The following is a 27657-nucleotide window of genomic DNA, read 5'->3' as shown; positions in this document are numbered from 1 at the left end:
AGAATCCATATATATGGCTTAGCAATTAACTGACTGCAAGTGGGCGGAAGAGGTTGCAGTCAAGGTTAAGAGTGAATTAAAGATGGTCCTAATGTTACTAGCCTGAGTGACAAAAATATAAAACAAAACAAAACAAACAAATGATGGGTTGTATTAGGTAGCACCATTAATAGAGACAGAGAAGGTGAAAGAAGTTATTTTGAGGGAAATGAGGCTTCATATTTTTTAAGTTTATTTATTTATTTAGAGAGAGATTGAGTATGAGCACACAATTGGAGAAGGGGCAGAGAGAGAGAGGGAGAGAGAATTCCAACAGGCTCCATGGTGTCAGTGCAGGGCTCAATGGAGGGCTCAATCCAACAAACTATGAGATCATAACTTGAGCCAAAATCAAGAGTCATATGCTTGACTGACTGTGACACCCAGGAGCCCCTGGGCTTCATATTTTTTTTATGTATATTTTTATTTATTTCTAGGAGAGAGAGAGAGAGACAGCGTGAGCAGGGGAGGGTCAGAAAGAGAGGGAGTCACAGACTGAAACAGGCTCCAGGCTCTGAGCTGGCAGCCAGCACAGAGCACCACGCGGGGCTCGAACCCAAGAACCGCGAGATCATGACCTAAGCGAAAGTCGGACGCTTAACCGACTAAGCCACCCAGGCGCCCCTGGGCTCCATATTTTAATATGGTCCAGATCTCCTTGCCTTTTCCAAGTTAATTACTGTGAACCCAGAAGTTTTTATGACAACTCAAAAATAAGAAACTTAAGTCCCACATGAATTTTATTCCAGATTTATCAAACTGTGATAAGGGACAAGCCACAGAGCCTATCAGTACTTCCCTATCTACAAAATATGGGTGTCACATCTAATTCAATGACAGGGATGCCTTGACAACTGGTAGCAGTGGACTTCAAATTCTGCAAGCCTGGGACTCAGGAAACAAGCCCAGTATGCATGGGTACGTCGGCAGGTGGAGGGTGGTAGACACCTCAAGGAAAATGACATGGGCAAAACTGCTAGAGGGGACATTATTAGCAAGTTGTGGCTTTAATATGGGAATAACAGTTTCTTTGTAATGTTTCCACCCCTTTGTTAGTTTTCTATTGCTAGCTTAAATTACCACAAACTCAAGGCTCAAAGAACACATTCCAGTCATTAGCCAACAGCTCTGTAGAAGTCAGCATAACGTGGCTGGATTTTCCAGGGAGGATCTCACACGGCTGAAATCAAGGTGTTGGCAGGCTGTGTTCTTTTCTGGAAGCTCTGTGGAAAAAAATCCATTTCCAGGTGCATTCAGGGCATAGGCAGAATTTGTTTCCTTCTTGTGCTCTCTACTTGGCCCCTGCCATCTTCAAGCTAGCAATAGCTTGTGGAGTCCTCACACTTCCTCTGCCGCCTCTTGATTTGAAAGAACCCAGATGATTACACTGGGCCTGCCTTGAGAATCCAGGCTCATCTCCCTATTTCATGGAACCCTGATTAGTAACCTTCACTGTATTAGTGTTTTGTCATCCAGTGTAACATTAGTAAGTGTTATAGCAGAGGGCAAAGGTCACAGGGGCCAAAATTCTGCTGACCGCAGACTAATAAAATTATTTAGTACTCGTTAATCATTTATATGTCCTTGGTGTTTCCCTTACAAATATGAAGACAACATATATGATCAAAAGAACAAGATACATAGCTTCTCCCTTCTAAAATAAATAAAAGGAAAATTAATGGCACTTGCTCGACAAAAGCAATGAAAGGGGCCAAGGGATGGCTTTATAGTTTGGAATCTTTTGACCTAAATCAAACTTTGACTGGAGCTCAGAGTCTAATTCATATTTATTCAATCAACAACTCTTCAGTCTAATTCTGCTCAAGGATTTTTCTCTTAAGAGCAGGCAAAATAATTCTGAAAGGATTCAAGCATCTCCTTGGAATCTAAGTTAAGCAATAATGAATAATATAAACAGATTACAGTGAGTAATACTGTTGATGTTGAAGCCCAGACATCACTTTATCAATGGGATGTTTTGATTCCCTATGTGTCTTACAGTTTATAAAACTGAAATGATTTAAAGCGTTTTCCCCCTCTTGGTTTGTAATGAAAGGTTAGAGTAACAATATGCTCTCCATTCATCAGAATGCTCCCCACTGTTTCTGTAAGCTTGCAATGAAAGAAATTTGTTTTGAGCTGCATTTCCAAGAGAGAGTGGGCGGGAAGTAGTTTCTATATTTAAGAATGATTTTGAATATGGCCTGAATTGATAATGAAAATTCAATGGCAAATGAGCTCAGTTAAGAACAGCATGCAATACATCATGATCATTGGCTGCTCTGATATAACATTCATGTTAATGATAACTTGCATTAGCATAAATACTTGGATTTTTTTTCTCAAGGGCTAAAAAAGCTATGTATGATTCACCTTTATATCTCCACAGTACACTGTACACAGAAAGTACTGACTGAATATATGTTCAATAGATGAGTCCAAAGTATGTTTTCACATCTATTTTGATCCTCACCACAATAATTTCAAGGATCACATGAGGACACTGAGGTGTAAGAATGTCAGGGGTGGTTTGTTTTCTTTCTTTTTTTTTTCTTTTTTGCCACAGGCATTATAGAAGCATAGTTAAATATTTAAATGCATGGTGTTTGAAGTCAGTCCTAAGACCAAATCATGGCTCTGCTACTCTATTTGGGCTGCCATAACAAAATGGCCACCGACTAGATGGCTTAAATAGTAACGTATTTTCTCACAGTTGTAGAGGCTAGAATTCCAAGATCAAGGCATTGGCAGGATTGCTTTGTGCTGAGAGCCCTCTTCTCAGGTTGCACATGGCCACCTTTGTGTTGTGTCCTCACATGGTCTTTCCTCTGTGCACGTGCATGTCTGCAATCTTAATCTCCTCTTTGTATACGGACAGCACTCATATTGGCTCACCCACGTGACCTACATTATCCGTTTAAAGACCCTATCTCCAAATACAGTCACATTCCGAAGCCCTGGAGATTAGGACTTCCCACAATGTATATTGGGGAGTGGAAAGCAGGGGAATACTGAATTCTGCCTATGACAGAAACTTTATAACAGGGCAATCTTAAATCTGTGAATTGGTTTCCTCCTATTTTTCTACTGAATTTGCATCTTTTCTTGTTGATTCCTTTCTATAACTTGGATCTTAATTCTTGCTTTCTCTATATTTTTGAGAGAGAGATAGATAGATAGATGATAGGTCTCTATCATTATGATGATTCTTTTTATCCTACAGGTTTTAATTTTAATATACTCCATTTAATCAATATTTTTATATAACTTCTGTATTTAAGAAGGAATTTCCTTTTTCAAGTATATAAACATATTCTCATATTTTCTTCTAATATGATCAGATTTTTATCTTTGTACTCATATCTTTAATTCATTTGTCCAATATTTGGTGAATGATTTAAAGTAGAACAATAACATTCTTTTTTCCCCCCAAATGAACAACAGTCCTCAAAACACTTTTTGAACTGAATCATTTTCCCTATAATGTTGTCGTCTATAGACACATCCTTACCTTCTCACCCACAGTCTTTCTTCACTATCCTCTAGTCAGTGCTCCACCCTCACCAAAGCACTGAGACCACTCATGTCAAGGGCACAGATGACTTCTATGTTGCCAAAAGCGGTTACTTGTCTGTCCTCACCCTACTTGACATTTTGGCATGTCCCACACAATTCACTAATCTCTTTTGAAACACTTTCCTTCCTTGGCTTGCATGACACTGCACTCTCTTGGTTTTTATTCCCACGTCACTGACCACTCCTTTTTAGTTACCATTACTGGCTCTAATTCTTTACCTTCATTTTAAACTGTAGACTGCTCCAGGACTCACGGGAGAGCCCCTTCTATTTCTCTATTCATACTCTCTCCTTAGATAATCTCATCTAATTCCATGTCTTTTCTGGACTATTGATATGCTGAAGATTTCTTAATCTGCATGAGAATCCCTGACCTCTTCCCAGAGCTCTAGACTCCATTCATTCTCCTCCTGCCTGACGTTTCCACACTGATGTCTAATAAGGATCTGAAACTCAACACATCTAAATCAAAACTGTTGACTCCCCCTCTCCCAAAGCGTGTTTTGCCACCACACCAGGCTTTCTCATTAACCTTGTTTATCAAACCGGAGGTGTAAGATGTACTCTTGATTCTTCTCTTTTAAAGTTTTAAATTCTATTCACCACCCAGTCCTTTTAACTCTACCTCAAAAACAGATGTTTTTGTCTCTGTATCCCAGGATTGTCCTTCCGCGTTCAAACTACCATGATCTCTCTGGTAGACTTCTACAGGACTCTTCCACCAGGCCGCCTCAAAATCTATCCTCCACAGTATCACTTTTCTAATCTTTATCAGAGCACATCACTCCCCTGTCTGAAATCCTTTAGAGGCCTCATGCTGCACCTAGAAACTATACTTTAACTCATTACCCAGGCCTGTAAAGCCAGACTTGGTCTGATTCCTGCCTTCTCCACACTTGTCTCATACCACTGTTCCCCTCATGTACTGTCCCCACTATGTTTGCTTTTATATTCTGCTCCTTGAATGATGAAAAGCTGTTCTCTCATGAGAGGCTATGTACTAATCCCACCTTAACTCTGCTGGCATAGCTTTCTTCAGTTCTTGGCATGGCTCAAGCCAAAACTCATGACCATCTCAGATTAAATATTACCTCCAGAGAGAGGCCTTTCCTGATTGTCTAACAAAACTCCCAATTTTCCTTGTGTGGGTGCCCTTTTTTAATTCTCTGCAGAACACTGGGGTATTTTCTTGTTTATTTTTTCATTGGTCTTCTATATATAACCTCCCCCTAGAACATAAGTTCTATAAGAGCAGCAATGTATCCTCATCCTGTAAAAATGTACCTAGTACATAATAAGTGCTCAATACATAAATTTGGGTTTAGTTTTTGAAACTTTACTCGACTTCATTCATATATTTGTCTATTTTTGCACAAATATCACCCTGTCTTTTATTTTATTTTATTTTATTTTATTTTATTTTATTTTATTTTATTTTATTTTATTTTATTTATTTTTGAGAGAGAGAGAGAGACGGAATCTCAAGCAGGCTCCATGCTGACAGCATGGAGCCCAATGCGGGGCTTGATCTCACAAATGATAATATCATGACCTGAGCCAAAATCAAGAGTCAGACACTTAACTCAGTCACCCAAGTGCCCAGACCACCCTGTCTTTATTACTATAGTTTTAATAGAGTAGATATTTTAATCCCTAGTAGAATAAGAACTACCAATCACATACATTTTTTCCACAGTTGTGAAATATCTATTTTACATAAATTTCAGACTGTTTATCATGTTTCATTACTTTTTATTGGCATTGCTTTGAATTTATAGATTAATACGAGGAAAACTGACATCTATAGGACACTGAAGATTTGTATTAAAAATATAATGATTTTTTAATTTAAACATTGCTTCTCTGCCTTTTAGTTTTACAGTTTCCTTTTTATCACTTTTGAAGTTATTCATTAGTAATTTATTGATTTTTTTAAAACTCTCAGGAATGTGTATTTTTCTATTATACTTGTTAATTTCCAGTGAAGAGGACAGTGATTTTATCTAGATTTTATTGAAGTTTTTTATTTGATCTAATCATTTGTGGTTGATTTTCTTGATTTTTTAAATGAGACGGTCAAAGTATTTTCACAGGATACTTCTTCAACATTTTTAGATACTATATTGCATTGGCTGAGACCTGGAGAAAAATGCTCAATAGCAACATTAATGTAGGCATCCCTGTTTTGCTCCATGCTTCATGGAACCACCATGGAACTAAGCCTGTTCTATGTTTCTGGTAAAAATCTGTTTATCACGTTAAACAGGCCCCCTTTATGCCTTGGTGGCTCAGTCAGTTAAGCATCCGACTTCAGCTCAGATCATGATCTCACAGTCAGGTCCTTGGGTTCGAGCCCCATGTTGGGCTCTGTGCTGAGAGCTCAGATCCTGGAGCCCGCTTCAGATTCTGTGTTTCCCTCTCTCTCTGCCCCTCTCCCACTCCCACTCTCTCTCTCTTTCAAAAATAAATAAATATCTTTTAAAATTTTCAAATAAATAAATAAACGTTAAATTTTTTTAAAAAATCAGTTTTACAACAAAAAAAGAACTGAAAATTGATAAGAGGTTTTGGGGGGCAGTCCAGCAAAGTTTTACTCACAATTCCTAACTGCTCAGCTTCTTTATGAGGCAGATAGAGCACTTCATCTTTTTGATAGTTTATTCCTAACCATCACAGTATTTCTACAAGATGGAATATTTTTTACCATTTTAAGAATGAGGAAATCTTGACTCAGAGACTTATGCAATTTATCATAGGTCACAAAATCTAATAAGTAATTACTCAAGGATTTATATCCCACTATATCTTGCTTCAAAGCCCACACTCCTCCCACTGTGTTCCATTTTTAATTCAGTGAGACATTAGACCAAGCCTTTCAACATGCCCTAGAGGAAAAAATAACAAACGTGTTGAGTTTATGGGCTAATTAATAACCATAGCCAAAGAATGTGTACCTTGATGTCAACTCTGAAGATGATTTCAAAGGAAAAGTCACAAGAGACCCAACATAGAGAACTAGCTGTTTGTCACTAATAGCTATATCTTGTCAAATTAATGGCTTCCATCAAAGCAAAATGGGAAAAGGCAGAGATAAGCAAGTTAAACAGGTCAGTTCATACAATGGATTATAGAGATTCAAAAACATCTAAAGAGTTGAAATGGTGAGCCAAAACAAGCAAGAAAAATTTCAAATGGTTAGAAATAACATTGACACTTAGGTAAAAAAATAAAAATCAAACACACATTAATAAGATGAGAATAACCATAGTCCTTATGAAAAAGGTCTAGTGGTTTAAACTGAAAGGTAGCTGTGCGTTATGTGGTTGCCAGGCACACTTGGTATGATTTCAGTATACATGGATAGCACAGTTATTGGTCATAGCAAGAAGTTAAGAGTACTACTCTCCATATCTGGAAATATAGATTTCGTTCTAGAAATTATATTTAATTTGGCCATAGCCTAATAAAGATGCAAGTCACTACCACGTATTCATTCCATCAAGTCCAGGATGGAGAAAATATCAGAGGCAACAAAGAACCCCAAGATCATCAGTGACTGGTTAGACAATTTGGGGGGAGCAGGAAGTCCACGCACCAGTGCACTTCCTGTGCCTCCAATACAAAAAAAATCATCACCACAGTTTTTGTGTCATCTAAGAGGTCCTATCTGTACTTACCGCTACTCCTGTCTTATAAAGGAGGTAATGCACAGTCTGTGTGACATCGGCGGCATGCATTAAATTGTGATAAGGATTTTTATGCTTGCTGTATCCTACTTCCAGGGCCTCCACAAAGGAGACAAGTGCAGAAATGGGGATCTGAAAGAGAGCAGTAAGGTGGATTAGCTAGTGATTTTGTAGCCTGGAGTGAGGCAGCAGGAATCTAAGGCACTCTAGCTGCCTCTTTCTGGAGGCATAGCATACCGCGTGAAGAAACTGGAACTTTTCAAAATTAGTAAAAATTACTGAACAAATTATCAGCTGATTTGAAAGATCTCACAGGAAGTCCCTGGTTGAAGAACAGTCTGCCCTGCAAATCGTTTTTTGTTCTCAGTTTCGAGCCCCAGGGGCATGAAACAGGATCATCTCAGAGACATTTAGGGCAGAAAGGTACGTGTTCATTTATTTCTCAAGCAAAGGCTCAGGTCTTTTAGTTGAGAAATAAATGAACACATGGTGTGTAGCATATCTCATTTATTTTGGGGGAAAACATAAAGTACACAGAGGTCTCAAGTTGTAAAATCATCGCAAAATAAACATAGGCTTCCACCTCCTGAAAACCGCGCCCTTTAGAAGAAGTGATTGTACACACTGGACACATGGAAAAAACACAACAAAATATGTTGTATTACTTGGCAATTAATTACTGTCACATTGCAATTTGGAATAATATTTCCAATTAGCCTCATTCTTTTTCTGTCTCAAATATGTATAATATACATACCCGCTTTATCTGTGTGGCAGAAAATAAAGACAATTGCAAAATGTCTTTACCCAAGAAGGAAACTCTGAAAACATTCACTGTATTTCTTTCCTGGATTAATTCCTTGGTTTAGAATAAATTATCAAATACAACACTGGGGAAAAAAGAAAGAGCGTGGATTCCAGGAGACTAGCTATCACGTTAGATAGAAAGATCAATCAATAAATAAGGAAAATGCTTTACTATTATGCTTCATGAGCATCCATTACACGGTCCTCCTTGGGCACCATCCCTCAGTACTTAGCATTTGTGGATTTTTTAAACATTTAAATGTTGTCTCTCATATGCCAGAGATTAAGTCATTATCATTTTTGAGATGAAGATTCAAGAAACCTAGGTTCTTTGGGCTGTTCATGAGAGATCCATGAGTCACTGAAATGCTAGGTAAAAGTGTGCATATGTGCACAAGAGCTGACCATCCACCAGGTTTTCAAGCAGATTTTTGATACAAAACAAATTAAGGACCACTGCATTTATGGCTATGTAAGAAATCCACCCTCAAGTACCCAGTCCTTAGGAAAGCGATAAAGAACTGTGTTGTCTAGAGAAATCAAGGCATTATATTAAAACAACAACAACAACAACAACAACACCCTGCATTTTCTAGAGGTTCATCCATTTGTTGAGAGAAGTCCGAGGAACATGGTACGATAAAGGTCACTGGATGAATGCACTGATTCCCCCAGAGAACCTGGCCCGACCTCGAGAGCCCATGGTATTAGACAGCAGAGGGGACTGAACACTGAAAACAATTCATGCTCTTTACTTAAAGTTGAAGACTTAATTTGAAGCATGAGTGGCTGGGAAATACCGATGACCTGTCACAGATGATAAGTGAGAGCATTTGTCTGAATCTGAGCCAAGTGGTGGGGAAAGAAGTTTGCAGAGACAGTGCATGCCCACTCTGTCTCCATTACTGTCTCCGTGCCAGCAGTGCCTGACAATACCTGAAGCCAGGCTGAAATGAGATCTGCAGGCAGAGTTGGAGGGGAGTTCTGCTAGTTCTCACCTCTGGCTGTACTTCTAGGAAGACTGGGATCAAACTGTGGGGCTCTGGCCTCTCGCCTGCCATGATCCCCACCGGGCAAAGGCTTAAGGAAAAGTTCCTGCCACGGAGTTCAGGGAAGCGGCTGTCTGGATAATGCTTCCCAAATCACCCACAGAAGTTTTCAGTCTGTATTGAAAGGATTCTCTTGGTCTTAGCCCAAAAGTCACGCAAGGATGGGCAACGCACACGTATTTTAAGAGTAGGCACTGACCTTGAAACGGCTGATCAGATCATAGCGTGTGAGTAATTCATAGAAAATGAATTTCAGGGCATGATCCCCGCTGGCCTCATTGAGGGAAAAGACATCAAAGGACCACTTGTCCACATCCTATATGGCAGGTCAGGGAGAAAGAATGCATTAGTCCACGGCCACTTGTACAACTACTAGTCTCTCCATTTGGGAGTTACCCCGCAACCCTCATCCAGGATTTTCACAGTCCCAAACTCTAAGACCCTTTCCACCCTCCAACTTTTTCCAATTTGGCACACCTAAGTAGCATGTATTTATAAAATAAGTTTAAGTAGTCTCACTATTTGTAACAACAGCTGTAATTTATTGAGTGCCCACAATATGCTAGGCATTGTGACCTGTGACAAATACATAATATATCCTGAAAACAACCCTAAGTGGTAGGTGGTATTGATCACATCTTACAGATGAGAAAACAGAATTGAATTTTCAAAGACATATCACAAGTGAAGTGTTATGGACACAAGTGGGGCGAGGACACAAACATGGTCAACAGATGCCTCAGCTCAGGCTCTTTCCATTAAGCCTGGCCACTACTCCGCTGAAGTTCACATCTTTATTTCACTTCACAGCAACCTAGGGTGCTTCCCTCCTCCAAACTTCCCCCCAGGCCCTTACTACTACCTACGGACTTCCTCTTAGTCCACAGTTGAGACTTTAACCCACTTAAAGTATTCAGAAACATGCCTGATATAGAATACAAGTAACAGGTCACTTCAGTTCAAACTGCTGAGCTAAAATCATGGAGAAATATTTCATTTCACAAAACAGAAAAATGCTATCACTTTTGAAGTCACTGATCTGAGAACCTAGTCCTCAAATCTGTAAGTCACTTTACTAAAAAATGTACAACTAAGACCTAAGCTGAACACATTCCTCACACATCATTCTTGAAGTTCAAAGGCTTATATGTCTTTAAAGATATAGACTCCAAGATATATGTAAACTTGTCTGATGTGTCTTTGGCTTGTCATCAGCTATCTGTGGATGTAGTAAACAAAAGCGTGTTTAAGATCAGCTATCTGTGGATGTAGTAAACAAAAGCGTGTTTAAGCAATAGTTAAAGCAACAGTCATTTGGTTTCTTGTGTCAGGAGTTTCACTTTCAGGGGTGCATGGGTGGCTCAGTCGGTTACGCTTCTAACCTCGGCTCAGGTCATGATCTCATGGTTTGTGAGTTTGAGCCTCACATCAGGCTCTGCACTGGTGGTACAGAGGCTGCTTGGGATTCTCTCTCTCCCTTTTTCTCTCTGACCCTTCCCCACTTGTGTACGCGCTCTCTTTCTCTCTCTCCCAAAAATAAATAAAGTTAAAAAAAAAAAGAGTTTAACTTTCAGTAAAGACATTGTCCTGCCATAAGCATGACAATAAGGACCCATGTGAGACCGTGTTGTGTCAAGGTAAAGTGACAGATGGTTCCCTGGAGGAGACTCAGGCTGTCTGGAACTGTTCACCTGAGTGGCTCTCGCCTCAGCCCTCAGTGCATTCCAACATCATCCATCTATCCCAATCTTGTCCAATCTCAAACATCCCAACCACCAAATATCATCCAAAGGCCATTAGAGTCTCTCTCTTGGATGCCAGAGTGCAGGAGAGCTGAACTGTATGTAGGGAAAACCAAACTCTTTCAAAAGGGTTTCAGTGGATTGCTTCAACTGACCTCTAAGGTGGTAACCCCACCTCAGCCTTCTATAATTTCTCCTCCATTATAACAGCTAAATAAATAGCTCCAAGTATTGAGCATATTTTCTGTGCCAGGCACAGTGAGAGGAGTGTTAATGTACACTGATAGCCCTCACAATTCTGGAAACAGGTGTTACTTCTCTCACTTTTATAGATGGCAACCTCAGAAAGATGAGATGAAGTGTCTAATGCCATTTGGTAGCAGAGCCAGGTAATAATCCCACTGATGTCACTGCCAACAGAAGACATTGTAAACTCAATGCATATATGCTATGACAGAGGCCTCATGCCCTAAATCCCCAATAGGGCCTAGGCCGTAGACAGTGGGACCATTTAAGATAACCCAAGACCTAAAGCTTCACCTTAACTACTATAATTGCCATTGTCCTGATATCCGTTGTCTGACCATTCATTAGTTCTCAGGAAAAGTCCACGGAAAACTCAGTAGGTGGGAGAACATTCCGTGATGTCTGCAATTTTTAACTCTATTCTCCCAAATGAATAGAAAAGAGAGAGGCAATCACTGAAAATGGAGAGATCGTCACAGTAAGAAGTCATTACTTATTCTGAATATCAGAATTTAGGAAACAAGAGGAAGAGCAGGAATAGTGAGATGGATGCTCTCTCCTGCCACTCAATTTTTAAAGAGCCTTAGTTGTGATTCTCAGATTTTAAAGTTCTTCATAACCACCCAAGGTGCTCAGGAAAAAAATGCTGATTCTCGGGTGAGGGACTTGCAGAATCCTGCCACACGACATGGAATCTCCATTTTTAACAAGCACCTAGTTTAACTGTCTTAAGCCCTTCTTCCTGTCTTACCAAACTTGGCCCAAAGCCCATTCCCGAGGAAAAAATTCATGAACTTCCTCATTTCCTCCCACTTTAAACCTGGAATCTTCCCAGGGTGTCTCTCTCTAAACAACAACAACAACTGCCTTTTAAACAACAACACATTTCTATAATCTCAATAACCCCACCTCAAAAGATTAGAGATAAAACTTCCCCAAACAGAAGCTAACATATATTGGACGGAAAAAATTTATAAGAACAAAAATGCAACATATTTCAAATTTAGAGATTGGTGGTGGTTAATTATTCTCTTATTTAAATGTAGTTTTATGCCGTGTTCTTGATCACAAAGGTTAACAAGACAGTAGCATGATGGTTATTATACTGAGTTGTATTTTCTAAGTCTTTTGGGAAATTTTCTATAATAGAAGGAAACAATAGTGGTTCCCTATAAACTGCTGGCAATGAGGTAGATATAACGTTTTCTAACAGGCACCACCTATAAAAGGGGGAGGGGTGGCGCAGGGAGAATATCTGTGTGATCTTGCCAACTCACCTTCAATCCACTGCAGGTTAAACCAAAGTCTAGGGAGGAGGGAAATATTACATTGTAAAAAGATCTTGAACTTCTCTGGTAAACAGCTAACAGGATCAAGAGAAAGGGAAGCTTTAGCCTTCTGCACATTATCAGCAATACTTGTGGAGAAGGGTAGCAATTTGGAAAGTTAGTACTTATTCTTGGTCTGAATCATCTAGGTTCCTTTCCCCTCAGAAAGACAACATGTGCACACTGAGAATTACTTTTCCCTAAGCAAAAGATAACAATTCATGGATGTCCCAGGTTGTTCCAAATTTTCTTCAGTTATTTTGCATAGAAAAAGTGCTCTAATTTAGAAGAAATATTTTCATAAATTGTTTAGCATGGGTATAATCACCTGTATTGATGTTCACAATAAGAAGAAATTAACAGATAAAGGATTCTTTTAATGTCCCTAAGTTTTCACTGAATGTTTCAGGTTCAGTTAAAAAAAATCAATGCAATTTCTTAATGGGTGTTATGAAACATCAGATCTCGTGAGGTGATTTCACTGATTAAATGTGAAATGTGGCTATAAATTTCACTGATGTATTGGGCACTGGTGGGGGGGATTGAAGAGGAGTGATAGGAAACATATGTCTTCTTGTTGCAACCTTCTTGAGTATCTTTCCTGTTCTTAGGAAGTTAAGAGACAGAAAATGGAGAACTGAGAATCCGAATGTAGGGTCTCACAAACTCAACTAGTGAATGCCTTTGCAGCGAGAGAAAGAGACTACAAAATATATAATCAAAATGGCCCTAAAGGCTCTTTCTTGACATTGAATTAAGCACCCACATCCCTGATTCCATGAATAGGTAATTTCAGTTATCTTCCAAAAATATCATCAGATAATACATGCTTCAGGTTTCAGAGAAAGACAACAATATATTTTATAATAGTTATCATGCTAAAATGTCCCTGAGCAAATGGATGATTTCATGTACAGACATCATGCAATGACAACCAGCCAGGTGATGCTGGCCCTTAGCACAGCCCCACCCTCAAATCCAGAAGCCAGATCAGCTTTGGTACGGCCAGGATAAACTCAAACCAGTGGACCTGAATTGACACATATCTAGAGGAATATATCCACTTTGAGGCTTCTAGGGATTTTCTATACAATTCCAAGAGCGTGCCTGACTAGGAGTTATTCTGCGGGATTTAGCACCCTTAAACTCAAATGTCTATGTAACTTCTTATGAAACTTTTGGGCTCAGTGAGAGTCTTGGGTAAACAGTAGGATATATGGGTTCTGGGGACACACATTCATGCAGTAAAATGTTACAGAGAGCTTACAATGTGATTGAAACTCTGGTACCAAACTTTAGTTCTGGCTCTAATTCACCGCATCTTTTTAAAAATCTCATTAAGTCTCAGTTTCTTCACCTCCAAATTGGGCTTAGAGTAGATAATCAGATAATGATACCATTATGATCATCAAAGATCCTTCTGATGGTGATGTAGAAAGAAATGAAACCCACATAGTGTGATTTAAAAACTTATCCAGGTGCCTGGGTAGATCAGTTGGTTAAGTATCTGACTCTTGATTTTGGCTCAGGTCATGATTTCATGGTCATGATCTCACTGTGTGAGATCAAGCCCCACATTGGGCTCTTGGTGAGCATGGAGCCTTCTTGGGATTCTCTCTCTCTGGCCCTTTCCTATTCACTCTCTCTCTCTGTCTGTCTCTCTCAAAATAAATAAGCACTTATAAATAAATAAATAAAAAGGAAGGAAGGAAGGAAAATAAAAATAAAAAATTAGCAAGACAAAGGCAAAAAAACTGTGATACCCTAAGAACAGATATATAAAAAATAATAAAAGAAGAAAGTCAAGAATGATTGGGAAACTTGTAAATGAAAGCCTCTCATTTTTTAACAACAAATGTAACTATATTTTTTATAGGATACCTTGTATACTGTAAGAACTTTTCATTGGTATTACCTTTAATGCTTCAATAACAGCCGGTGGGTAGCTCAGTCCAACCATGTTTGATGTCCGTCTATACATTCTGGCAAAGTCAGAGGGGAAAAATGCAATATTATTTCTTGCAAAGAGGAATTAGCAGGCCACACACTTAATACTAAGTACTGACAAATAATAAGAAGTCATGTTGTTGGGAAAACCAAGAAATGTAATGATGTTTTACAACCTTTTTAATAGTCATTCAGGTCACCTAAGAAAGAGTTAAATTCAAGAGAAATTAAGGCAATCCCAAATACATGAACCATTGGAAAGAAACAAAAAAAATTAGTCTATGTGTCCCAAATTGGAAATTCAATTATTAAAATGGGTCACTTCAGCCAGAAGTGACAGTATGCAAAGTAGTGCTTTAACATGAATGAGAAACTCCTATGGGCAACCCATTTGGAAGAGCTTGTTCTTTAGAACTGTCAAAAACAAGAAGAAAAATGTCGCAGGTGAACTTTGAACTGAATGTGGCATTTCTAAAACCTGTAACTGTGCAATGAGGGTTATAGGAAGAATAAATTGATTTGTTCAATAAGGATTGTAGGAAGAATAAATCAATTTCTGGAACCTATTTCTGGGGAAGGAGGCAATTTAACTTAAAGAGCAAAATGGCCAACAAAATTGCAAAGTGTCATGGGGAACTCAAAGCCTTTCAATGAACTGTTCTCCTGCCCTGTTCCAAATGCAGACATTATCCACATATGTCAAAGGATGATGGATTAGATGGTGTCCTTTTTTAAAACTCAAACCAGATCTTTTCTAGTTAACAGAATTCTGAGCAAAGGCAAAAGCTTGTCCTAATGATGCTACAGAGGTTAAGGAGATATGTTTTGGCAATCTCTCATTCAAGACTATCTGTTTCCACTACAATTTTCTGGTTTATAAAGATACCAAAATTAAATCAAAACAAAGCTTCCAGTTATTCAAAACTGGTGTCCCGTTTGCTGCTTTGATCATTGAATGACAGCTGTCTTTACCTCTCCACAAATATTCCAGCCTGTACTGCATGAACGATGCTCTTGAACCGCGGCTTTTCCTCGCTCCTTCTGAGCATCATCCCCATCTGCCTCGTGAAGGTGGAGGCCAGCCAGTCTCGGACCTCAGAAGGCACTGCATCTGACTGAATGTCACTAAGTTCATCCTCTGTATCCAGGAGTCGTCTGAATGCAAGAAATACAAGCAGGACACTGAGATTAAATCTGAAGTTGGAGCTCTCTGTTCAAAATAGCTGTTCCTTCTTTCCACCCCACCTGCATACATAGGTACAACGAAACCAGATAAAAAATAGCCACAAAAATGGGGCGCCTGGGTGGCTTAGTCGGTTAAGCGTCCGACTTTCGCTTAGGTCATGATCTCACGGTTCGTGGGTTCGAGCCCCGCGTCGGGCTCTGTGCTGACTGCCAGCTCAGAGCCTGGAGCCTGTTTCAGTCTGTGACTCCCTCTCTCTCTGACCCTCCCCTGCTCACGCTCTCTCTCTCTCTCTCTCCTAGAAATAAAATAAAACATTAAAAAAAAAATAGCCACAAAAAATACAGCCTGTTTTTGGTAAGGCTTGTAAAAGCTCGCCGTATATGTTTCAGGATGGTTCTCTCTGCCAGACTGGACAAAGAAACATAGAAATCAGAGGAAGTCGAATATACTCCATCTCAGGTGGTAGGTCTCAGGCCCACTGCACTAAGGAGCACCCAGTGTCTTTATTTCTAGGTTTGTGGAGTTTGAGTGGAATATAAACCCTCCACTTAAAAATGCATTCACAGGGAGGTTTATTTTAGAGATGGACCATGTGGCATTATTTTGCGTTTAAAAAAAGAACATTTAAAGACTTTGCTATAGACAATAATACTGTATCACAAACTCCGAAGTTGCTTACAGAATAGATCTGAATTCTTCCCACCACAAAAAAAATAATGCTGATTATGGGACATGATAGAGGTGGTAGCTAACACTATGGTGGTAATATTATAATATATAATATATAATGAATCAACACACTGTACAACTGAAAGTTATACAATGTTATACATCAATTACAAATATATAAAATAAATTTTTAATAAAAATAAATTTAAGATAAAATAAAATAATTTTTTAAAAGAAACATTTTTTAATTTAAAAGAGAAAAAGAAATACTTGATAAAATATTACCCAAATCACATGAACCCAGTCCTCTGAAGTAATAAACCTCTGAAATGATGTCAACTGATAGTTTTTCTAGTTTGATTGAACATTACAGAAATTTAAATTCTAAATTCAAGAAAAGTCCCAAAATAATTCAGTTCTTTATTTGAGCTCAGTTACATAAGTCAGATGTGCTTGCTTGACTTTTCAAACTCGTGCTTAGGTCAGACCACCAGAAGAGAACATAAATAGTAATGAGTTACAATCAAATTATATTTTATATTTCTATTAAGCCCTACTAAAAATAAGCGGTACAAACAGGTGTTCATAAAAATGGTTTTTAAAAAAAGGTTTTTTTCCCCCTTTAGACACATCAATTGGGGGGCAGGGGAGAAAATAAAACATTTGGAAAAAAAATGAAGATATCAAATTTCCTTAAATTAGGAACCAAGCATGTCACCAAACACAAAGCCACATACATAATTCTTAGATCACTGGGAAGTCCTTTCAGATTGGAATCCGGCACAGAAAAGTAAGACTGACAGAGGAGCCTGTCTGAATTAGGAAAAAGAAGACAAGCCTTTCATATTTACCGTGTCAACATTTTTCAAAAGAAAAGCAGTTTTGCTATTTTCAAATGCATTTGGTGACTGGAAGTGCTTTCATACTTTTGGATAATTCAAGTGGGATGAGTCTATTAAGAAAATCAGTAACATATAAGATTGAAGGAGGAATTCTCGGTGCTCAAGAGGATAAATGCTTCACCATCACTTCAGGAGTTTCCGCTTAGAGACAGATGTGAATTAAGACATGAACATAATTTTTAGGCAGAGGCTGACAATGGGCAATAATTACAGTGGAACTCTACACTTGATAAGAAATCTTACCATATTTTAATTTTTTTAATGTTTTATTTATTTCTGAGAGAGAGAGAGACAGTATGAGCAGGAGCGGGTCAGAGAGAGAGGGAGACACAGAATCTGAAGCAGGTTCCAGGCTCTGAGCTGGCAGTCAGCACAGAGCCCCATGCAGGGCTCGAACCCACAAACTATGAGGTCATCACCTGAGCCGAAGTCGGACACTCAGCTGACTGAGCCACCCAGGCACCCCAAGAAATCTTACCATATTTTTAAAAATCATTTCTTCTCCTGCTGCATTCTCTCACTTTGTTGTCATAAAGGTCATGTGAGAGAAGTTCAATTAGCTCCTTTATTAGATGAGGAGGTACAGAGGATATGTGAAGGCCAAATCTATCTAATTCATTTGTGGAGACTAAAGTTCCATGACCAGTCATTTGACTACTACCACCAAAAAGGCCATGGGGGACATGTCAGAAAAGCCACATGACAGAAAACTTCCCATCAGTGCACTAACTTCCTGTCATTTTTAGCTTACCTGGTTTCATCAATGTACACGGATTCAAGTACTGTGGCTGCATATTCCAAATTCTTCTTAAGATCTACCACCGAAGCCTCCCCTCTCTCTAATTGTTTGACCAAAGACCGCAGCCTAGGGGGAAAACAGACATGACTAAATTAGAATATAGGAAACAAAGAACAATCTTACAATTTTAGTGATACATTTTATAGCCATTGAATATTTTTATTTATTCCAATATACCTGAAAGGAAAAACACAAATCTAGTGATAGAGCTGACCAGTATTTCTCAAAGGAGCCAGTTATAAAATAAACACATACACTTTTGCCACTGTGAAGCAAAAAAAAAAAAAAAAATGCTCTCATCCACCAGACACTGACCACCCCCCCCAAGACTTTCTAGCTGTCTTTTATCTTCCTAAGAGTTCCCTAAATTACCAATGATATTACTGCTTCTGTGATATCAATTTTTTTGTTCTAATCAGATGTATGAAAACGTGAGCAGCACCAATGTCACCAAATACCACTGGAGATTCTGCTGTGTTGAAGACGATGCTATGTTTGTTTAGCAGTGACTAGCCTCATGAGCCTGCTTGAGGAACCTCATAGCCAATGGGTATTCCAAAACAGGTAAGGAGAGTCAGACCACCAAAATGCCCACAGAGGGCTACATAAGGAATACATGAAGAGAAACTATTTTCCTGGACAGACGGAATTCCTCTAGGGGCAGATTAATACCCCAGCTTTAAGGGGGAGAAAAAAGAGGCTAGATGATAAACCAAGGTACTGAAGACAAGACCTTCTTTCCCACTGCTGGTCAAGTGTTCCATACAGTGTAAGAGAAATGACAAAACATAGCCTCTTATTTATATTAATATTATCCCCACAGAGAAGGAGTTAGTATACATGAGAGCAATAAAATGACAACAGATGCTCGAAGTCCAGTAACTGAGAATACTGTAAATACCAGAGATGTGGAGGTTGAACAAACTCCTGTTTGACAGCAGGTAAAGAAAAGAAACTTTGAGGATAGCCTTGGGTTTGAGCCCCACATCCCAGCACATTAGTTATGCCATAACAGGTCAGTTATTTAACTTCTCTGAGTGTCAGCTAGAAAAGGGAGATTCAACCACCAAATTTTCTAAGTTGATATAAAGATGAAATCAAATTGATATTAATATGTTCACATCAATCATGTGGACTTTTTCCAGCTTTAATATAATTAACATATCACATTGTATAAGTTTAAGGTATACAACATAGTGACTTGCTACATTTATATATTGCAAATGATTACCAGAATAGGATTAGTTAACCATTCATCATCTCAAATATTTACAATCTTTTTTTTTTTTGGGGGGTGGCAAAGACATTTAAGATTTACTCTGTTGGCAACTTTCAAGTTTGCAATACTTGAAACTAATACTTGTTAACTATAATCACAATGCTATAATCACCAAAACACATTAGATCCCCAGAACTTATTCATCTTATAACTAAAAGTCTCCCTATTCTTCGACCAACATCTCATTTCCTCTTTGTTTTTCTAAAGGTAATTGTTACCATTATTGTCATTGTTGTTATTCAGTGACCTTGATCATCACAGGCAACCAGATAGGAAACATTCTAGCAATATAACTAAGGGTATTATGAAGTCCCCATTTCCCAAGGCTAGTCCCACTTCCTGACTTCAAAATATCCTCAGGTTTGCCATCATAAGAGGTAACAGGTCACTTCTTGGTCAGGTGTAGGCTACTCCTCTCCAGATCTAAATGAAAATGATCACCTATAAATACTGAGGAAAAGTTCTGGATCAATCTTAAATAGTTGGGTCAGCCCCATCAAAAAGATTCCCAGGAATTTCAACGATGTAAAATACAGAAGAAATTTGATTGAGGATGGTCACTACTGGACTTGTAAATCTCCAACATGTAATGGGAAAATAGGCAAAGGAAACCAGCAGAGGCCTCTGTGGGCTTAGAGGTGAGGATCAGCCTTATGGCTCCCATTAGCAGCACTAGGAAGTGTTCTGGGTTTCAGGGGAAGCAGGACAGGGAGTTGGCATGGAAGGGCTTACTAGTCACTCACACACAGTGGACAGCCAGCCTGCCAAAGAATGGGGAGATTGTTGTAGCTGTGAGCCCTGAGAGCTATTCCAAATAAGGAATGGTAGCTCTTTAGCAGAACACATTCCTGGCTAAGTCTGCCTCTAATTTTGACTCTCACCTCCAGGGGCCCAACTACCCCCAAGATGTCTGGAATCTCAACCAGCAAAGTCAAATGAGGTAAATTTTTTTTAAAAATGCTTGTTTTTAATGTTCTCCCTTCATATGGGGTTTAAAGATGTTACCAGGAATTGACATGAACCTCTAATAGGGTCATGTCAATTCTCAAAACCTAAGAGGAATGGACAAAAAACACAAAAATGACTAGGCAAAATATGACTAATAGAAGTAAGAACCAGATGATTCTGTCTAGCTGCAATAGGGCTTCTATAAGAAATAAACAAACAGAAGCAGCTTTAGTCGAATAAGTTTTCCTAGACTGAAGAAAACCTTTTATAAGCAGATGAAAAGGGATCAGATAAAACCAGGAAAAAAATAAATAAAAACATCCAACTTACGCTGTTATAATTTTTCATTTCAAAGAATAGAGAAAAGAACTTGAAAATCTTTGAGAAAATAAAATACATGATGTACAAAGTAAATAGAAACACAGCTGGCCACACAATTCTTCCATGCCAGATACCAGAAAGCAATTTAAAAGTCATACCATTTTTTGAGAATACTGTGGTGTAATTCAAGATATCTATGTCTATATCTATGTAGTAGAATTGCCAACAAACGTATTCTCAGGTGTGGATAAGTTCAAATTCCATCATTAATATGATTTTCCAAAACACGAAACAAAACCAAAAACAATAAACCTGAAGGCATACACTAGGACAGTGACTTTTCAAGGATGGGAGTACATTCATGGGTCTTCCATTAAATGGACTGTGAATTCATGACCTAGATTTAATTAAGTCAGTCTTTACAAAATAGACAAGTAGTTTCAAAAGATTTTAACACGTGTAAGATGAACTATAATGCTAATTATAGAAGGTCAAGGAAATATAAAAATGATGAACATATCCTTTCCCAAGTTCCTGTTCCTAGTAGAGGGCTTCCTTGTAACTTCTATGAACCAAAAGGCAATTATAATCAGTCAAAACCAACTGAAATTATTAAGAACATTATATGGAATATTGCTTTGAATCCACATTCTTTAAGGTTCCCACTCCCAAGAAAGCACAATATTGGGGCAATCAAGCCTGGAAGAGCTTCCTATCATCTTGCAATCTGGCGTCCAGGACCATAGGCCAGAACAGAAGCGGGACTCCCAGGGAAAGCATCACCTGGAATCCCACTCCACATTCAGATCAGAGAGCTGAAAATCATCTCCCCTGGAAAGTCCCAGGCTCAGTGCCACGGGGAGCAGAAAATCAACAGTGTGGGGCTCCATCTTGATGTAGCCACCAGTAGTGCCAGACAGACCTTGGGCACCGCCATATTTATGTATCTGCTGTGAAGGTCTGACATGACAGAAAGTTGTAAACAGAAGCAAACCTGTAACTGAGTGGCTTCAACGAACCCAGAGAAGAAATAACACAGAATAAAGTACCATTAGGATGCATAAGAAGTACTAAAAATTCTTATCTATTCCCATTTCTCTGGCTTAGAAGATGAGCAAAAGAGTCTACCAACACCCTGGCGGACACAAAAAAAAACAACCTAGGACACACCCACTGTGTTTATGGAGAATACCCAGCTGACATTTACCTCTCTTTGTTCAAAAACAACTAAACAGAAATATATATACATATATATATATACACACATACATACATATACTTCCTACATATATATATATAATTTATTTATCAATGAAAAGTTTCAGCATTAAAGAAAGCAGAGAATACAGCACTAACAATGAAGAAAAAGGACTCACTTTCAAAAATAAAATTCACTAATGGCAACAGAGGTAAGTTTTAGGGAACATCTACTTTGTATTCAATAAAATTCAAGAAAACATGGATCTGTGAAACAAAGGTGAGAGCGGAAATCGTAATGTAATAAAAAACAAACATATTGAGACAGGAAAAGAAATTTAAAAGAAACAAAACGTGACAATATAAAGACTATATAAACTTTTTTTTTTTAAAGAAGTAAATGGTGACCAACTTCTTAGATGCCCAGCTCCTATTTGGACTGGCACCCATCAAATACAAACCAAAGCTGTCCCTGTCACATAGCTGTTTATGTAGCTGCCACGCAAACCTTAGAAAATTCCAAATGTCCTTATTTTCAAATATTGTTGAGCTATAAGACAACAGTCGGGTGGGTGTTTCTCCACCGGCCCCCTCTACACCCTCTCCTATCCTTCTTGGAAGATGATGCCCTGTGCTTCCCTACCTACCCCCTGAAACTATTGCTTTGTGAATGGAAGAATTTCAAATTAGCTCTTTCACCACTGCCACTAACTAGTCTCAAAAATCAAAAAATGTCCTGAAGTTTCTGGAAATAAGGAGACATTCTTCCCTATTTTCCATCACAATACAGGTTTTCCCTAGATTTGAATCCATCTTAAGAAGGGTTGTCTAAAAATAGCCAAGATCTCTCATACCCATGTTATAAAGTATTTTTGTTAACCTTGGAGAAGACTGACTAAGGCAGGAAGGCTCGGAAACCCTCCTTTGTTTTTCCTAGTGAAATTTGTCCGGATGTTTTTCTGTGTGGATTCATTTCACCGAAAAGCCAATGTCGCAAAGGACCAATCCCATGGTGAGCTTTACTCTATATAACTAGCTATTTAATATTATTCATAAGAAATTTTGGTCCAGGCACCTAAAGGAAGGGAGTGGGGGAGAAAGTTGAGGGAGGGAAAGGGAAATCTACAACAATACCAATAATGAAGTTTCTCTTCTGAGTGAATGTTCATAGTTTCCAGCACTGCATTTATTTCTGTCACCGTGGCTGCCAGATAATAGTTCCAATATAGAAGTGCAACACCATTTTAGGACTAGCTTATGCTTTCAAACTTTGGCAACATGCCCTTCTGTTATGAAAGTGTATAATTTTTTTGTGGATGAACCATGCATCTTTACGCGAGTCCTCCATTTCTCCCCAGAAGCTGCTTTCTATAGGCTTCCCGCTACAAGGCATATGATGAAATGCTGTGTTACTTCAGCTTTCTGTGCCCTCAAGCCCAGAGCAAATCCTGGATGCTGAGTTACCTTGACACCATGCCATTATTTGAAATCCATACAAGCATCAGGAGAGAGGAACTAAGTGAGGAAAGGCCGAATGCTGTATTTTTGAATTTGAAAGGCTGTTGGAATGGAAATTTTTTTCCACAAAAATAATTTCCAGGACCAATGGGGTTGATTTTATAAGGCAACAGCATTTTGACTCAACTTCATAACCCAAAAATTGCCCTACAATGGACTAGGCACTCACTATTCCCCACCCAAGTAAGGTCCTAAAAACCCTCCAATACTATGCTTTGAAAGCACCTATATTCATTGGGTTTTAGACACTAGTATAATGAAGTCACCAGAAAAGCCTACCAAGCAGAAAGAAACTGGAATAAAAAGCCAGGAAACACGTTTTCGTATTATCTGTCCTTCCTGCCCCACGTTATTCCCTTTGAGAATGGATAAGCAGCAACGAAAATGCCAGTGCGGCCAAGGATGGCTGTCATCTCAGACAGGCTTTGTTTAGTTTGAAAGAATGTAAAGGGGAACTGGATCTTTTAAAAACACTTCCCGTACAGATTCCAGTGAATTCTGAGTCCTAAAAACCCTTTTGAATAAAACACTCAGTGTTTCAGTTCATCACATCCGTGTATTTGTAAGGCAAAAACATCTCTGTGTACTTTTCACACCACCTGTTTCCTCCATGTCACTCCCATCCCAGCCACTTACCTAAATGCCATAGGAAGTAAATTAAAACAATTCCTCCAAAACAATCTTAAAATGGGGTACTCTAAGTGACCCTCAGACTTATGTTTTAATGTCATCTGCCAATGCCAGCTGAGTGTTTTTCTGGTGACTTGTTTGTTTTTATAATTAACTAGGATCATTGCACATGAAACACTCATTCAGCATTTGCTGGGTGCTTTCTGTATGCAGGCACTGTGGCGGGCTCTATCAATCCAAAGGAGAAAATGCAGCACTTTCCCTTAAGAGGGAAGATGGAGAGCTAATAGGCCCCTACCATGAAGCATGGCAAGCATGATCGCTGAGGTGACAAAGGTGCTAAGAAAGCAAAGAGGAGAGAAATGTACAAATAACGAGGCACTCACTTGAGGAGGTGACATCAGAGTCACTGGAAGCCAGAGAGGCATCAGCCAGGCAAGCAAGATGGGATAAAAAAAATTGGCAAACTATAGACTAAGGGAGCAGTCAAAAGACTGTGGTCCATTCAGAGAATTCCATAGGTACCTGGAATGTAGGGGTATGTGAGGAGATAAAACTTTAGAAGGCAGAAAGAAGCCAGACCCCGGTGGGCTTATCTTGCTAAAGTTAAAGAAATGTAATTTTCTCCTGGAGATAATGTGGATTCCCCTGGAGAAATTTTAAATGGGGTAGGGGAGTGGCATGATAAGATTTGCATTAAAATTTTTTTTTAAGTTCAATCATTACTTTGAGAGAGAGAGAGAGAGAGAGAGAGAGAACGGGGGAGGGGCAGAAAGAGAGGAAGAGAGAGATCCCATGCAAGGTTCCAACTCACGAACCTGTAAGACATGACCCTAGCCTAAACCAAGAGTCAGACTGAGCCACCCAGGCATCCCAAGATTAGCATTAAAATTTTTTTTTAATGTTTATTTATTTTTGAGAGAGAGAGATAAGTGTGAGGAGGGGAGGGGCAGAGAGAGACACACACACACAGAATCCGAAGCAGGCTCCAGGCTCCAAGCTGTCAGCACAGAGCCCGAAGTGGGGCTTGAACTCACAAGGTGTGAGCTGAAGTCAGACGCCAACCAACTGAGCCACCCAGGTGCCCCATAAGATTAGTATTTAAAAAAATCAATCTAGCAGCAGAGTAAAGGAGTACAGTTACTTAATAAGTAGAAATTCTACTCATTTTTGTTGTAATTAGGTTTCCTAGAGCCTGAACAGTGCAGTATGAATATAATCTCTCATGTGACAGCACAGTGATAAGGTGTTGCATGAGTTTGATGGTAGTGTGGATTGTTGCTTTTAATAATTTCTGGGAAAGAACTTGTTTGGAGCATGTGATATCCTGATTTAGTGACCTCCAAAAGCAAGAACACCAACAAAAATGATGACTGGCAAGGATAGCCTAGTTATGTAATTTTTACCTTTCGTTAATGCCCTAAATAAAAGAAAATTTTGTTTCTATGGTTCCCAACATGCTTAGGCAGAGGTTCAAATAGATTTAAATAGATTTTTGGGCTTTAATTACTCTTTCACTTAAGAAGAAAAAAAACCTAGGTGCCTAGATGCACATCTGTATTTTTATATACCTCTCTATATAAGTTATTAACTAGTAAAAACAAAATGTTATAGAAGACTTTAAATAACATCATTATCAAAATTGACCTAATTGAACATGTACTAAATGAATACTTGTCAGTTGCAAAGTACAACATTCTCTTCAAATGCACATGCAACAGTTATCAAAATTGACTATATGCCGGGTTATAGCAAAAATCTCAACAAATTTCAAATAATTGAAATCAGATAATATTCTCTAGTAACAGTGGAACTCAGATTGAAGTTGATAACAAAAAATGATTAGAAATATTCTTAATGTTTGAAAATTTAGGAATATACTTTTAAATAACCATGGGTCAACAATTAAATGAGAAAATCATTCTAAATGTTAATGAAAATATGATACATTAAAACTTGTGACTTGCAGGTAAAGCAGTGCTGAGAGGGAAATATATAGCCTTAACTAAATATATCAGAAAGGGAGAACATCTGATTATAAGTGATTTCATTATCTATCTCAAGAAATTAGAAAATGTAAGTTAATCCATCTCAAGAAAACAGAAAAAGAACAAGTTAATCCAGAAAAAGTATAGCAAAAAAATAAACACAATAAACAAAACTTAAGTAGAAAACAAACTTTTACTTAAGAAAAACAACAAAGCCAGAATAATAACAAAACATAATCACCAAAACCAACAGCTAGGTAAATCAATAAAGCTTAATAATTGAATATTCAATAATTCAAATAATTGAAAAACTTAATGAAACAGATAAGCCAAACAAGACTGATCAAGACCAAAAAAAAGGCACAAATAACCAAATATCAAGAATAAAAGAGAGGATATTACTACAGATCCCACAGACATTTAAAAACGTACTAAAAAGATAACATAAATACTTTTCTGCAGATACATATAAAAACCGAGATAAAATTTTAAAATTCATGACAACTTAATTTATCAAAACTGACACAAGAAAGAAGATAAAATATAAATACTTCTATATCCATTAAAGAAACTCAATCCATAGTTTAATATTTTACCACAAAGAACACTACAGTGCTAATTCATTTTATCAATGAATTCATCCAAAGAGGACATAACACAATCTTCCAGAGAAAAGCAAAAGAGGAAACATTTTCCAATTCCTCTTGTGAGGCCCGCATATTCTTGCTTCCAAAACCAAATGAGACAATTATAATAATAGAATCACAGACCAGTATCTCATAAACATAGATGCAAAAAATCCTAAACAGAATTTTAGCATATTAAATTAAGAGATTAATAAAATGGAAAGCAAACACCAAGCAAACTTGCAAAATGCAAGATTGCTTTAATATTTTAAATCAATGAATAGATGTTATTCATTATTTTTACAGAAATGAGAGAAAAATCATATACTCTTCATAATAGATTTAGAAAAAGCATTTGAGAAAACACTTCTTCATGCTATCTTCACAAAGGAGGAGTAAAAGTGACTTTCCTAAATCTGACACTGGGTCTTTAAAACAAAAATGCTACAGCAAACATCATCATACTTAATACTGAAACATGGTAAGTTTTACTGTTGAACTAGCTAATATGGGCACATGTATTACCACTATTTCCCTTCAAGCCTATATAGGAAGTTTTCACCAACTCAAGAAGGAAAGGAGAAGAAATAAAACGCATAAGGACTGGAAAGGAAAAATGAAACTATTACTACAGATAAAATTCTACATACACAGGATATCTAAAAGAATTTGCAAATAAAGCATTATAATTAAAAGGTGAATTTAGCAAGGTCGCTGGGTAAACAGAAATAAACAATTATAAAAGCATCAAAAAGGAAAGTATCCAGAAATAAACCTTAAAGAAAAGAAGTCTATATAAAAAACTGTAAGATATTATTAAGAGAAATCTAAACGGCCTAAATAAAGAATAATCTATGTTCATAAATTTAAAACTCAGTATTTAAGAAACATGAATTCTGCCTAAATTCATCAATACACTCAATGTAATCTCAAACAAATTCTCCATAGGTCATTTGGTGGAAATCGACAGGCTGGTGCTAAAATTTATTTGGAAATGCAACCAAATATACCAAATATGGTTTCTGAATAAAAAAGAACAAAGTTGAAGAACTTACACTCCTAAATACCAAGACATTACAAAGCATTTAATTCTGGGCCTGTGTCCCTCTACCACATCGCTATTTTAGCCTTCTCCTCTCAATATCCAGCTGGTATGTTTAAGGATGTGCACCTG

The 27657-nt window shown here is 38.0% G+C and overlaps 1 protein-coding gene across 2 annotated transcripts in view; it reads right to left on the bottom strand.

Moving 5' to 3' along the window:
- PDE1C (phosphodiesterase 1C) overlaps positions 1 to 27657 on the bottom strand; it is a 521098-nt gene that overhangs the window by 92089 nt on the left and 401352 nt on the right. For both annotated transcript variants that reach the window (XM_077775344.1, XM_077775345.1), the window contains 5 exons: positions 17929 to 18042; positions 15393 to 15575; positions 14389 to 14455; positions 9357 to 9473; positions 7293 to 7433 (listed from right to left, as the gene is read on the bottom strand). In XM_077775344.1, coding sequence (XP_077631470.1) covers positions 7293 to 7433; positions 9357 to 9473; positions 14389 to 14455; positions 15393 to 15575; positions 17929 to 18042 — 622 coding nt within the window. The remainder of the gene's footprint in view (positions 1 to 7292; positions 7434 to 9356; positions 9474 to 14388; positions 14456 to 15392; positions 15576 to 17928; positions 18043 to 27657) is intronic.

Source organism: Crocuta crocuta, unplaced genomic scaffold, assembly GCF_008692635.1.
Source record: "Crocuta crocuta isolate KB4526 unplaced genomic scaffold, BGI_CrCroc_1.0 scaffold197, whole genome shotgun sequence".
Classification (NCBI taxonomy): domain Eukaryota; kingdom Metazoa; phylum Chordata; class Mammalia; order Carnivora; family Hyaenidae; genus Crocuta; species Crocuta crocuta.
Note: the sequence above shows the minus strand (reverse complement) of the source record. Positions and strands in the feature narration are given on the sequence as shown.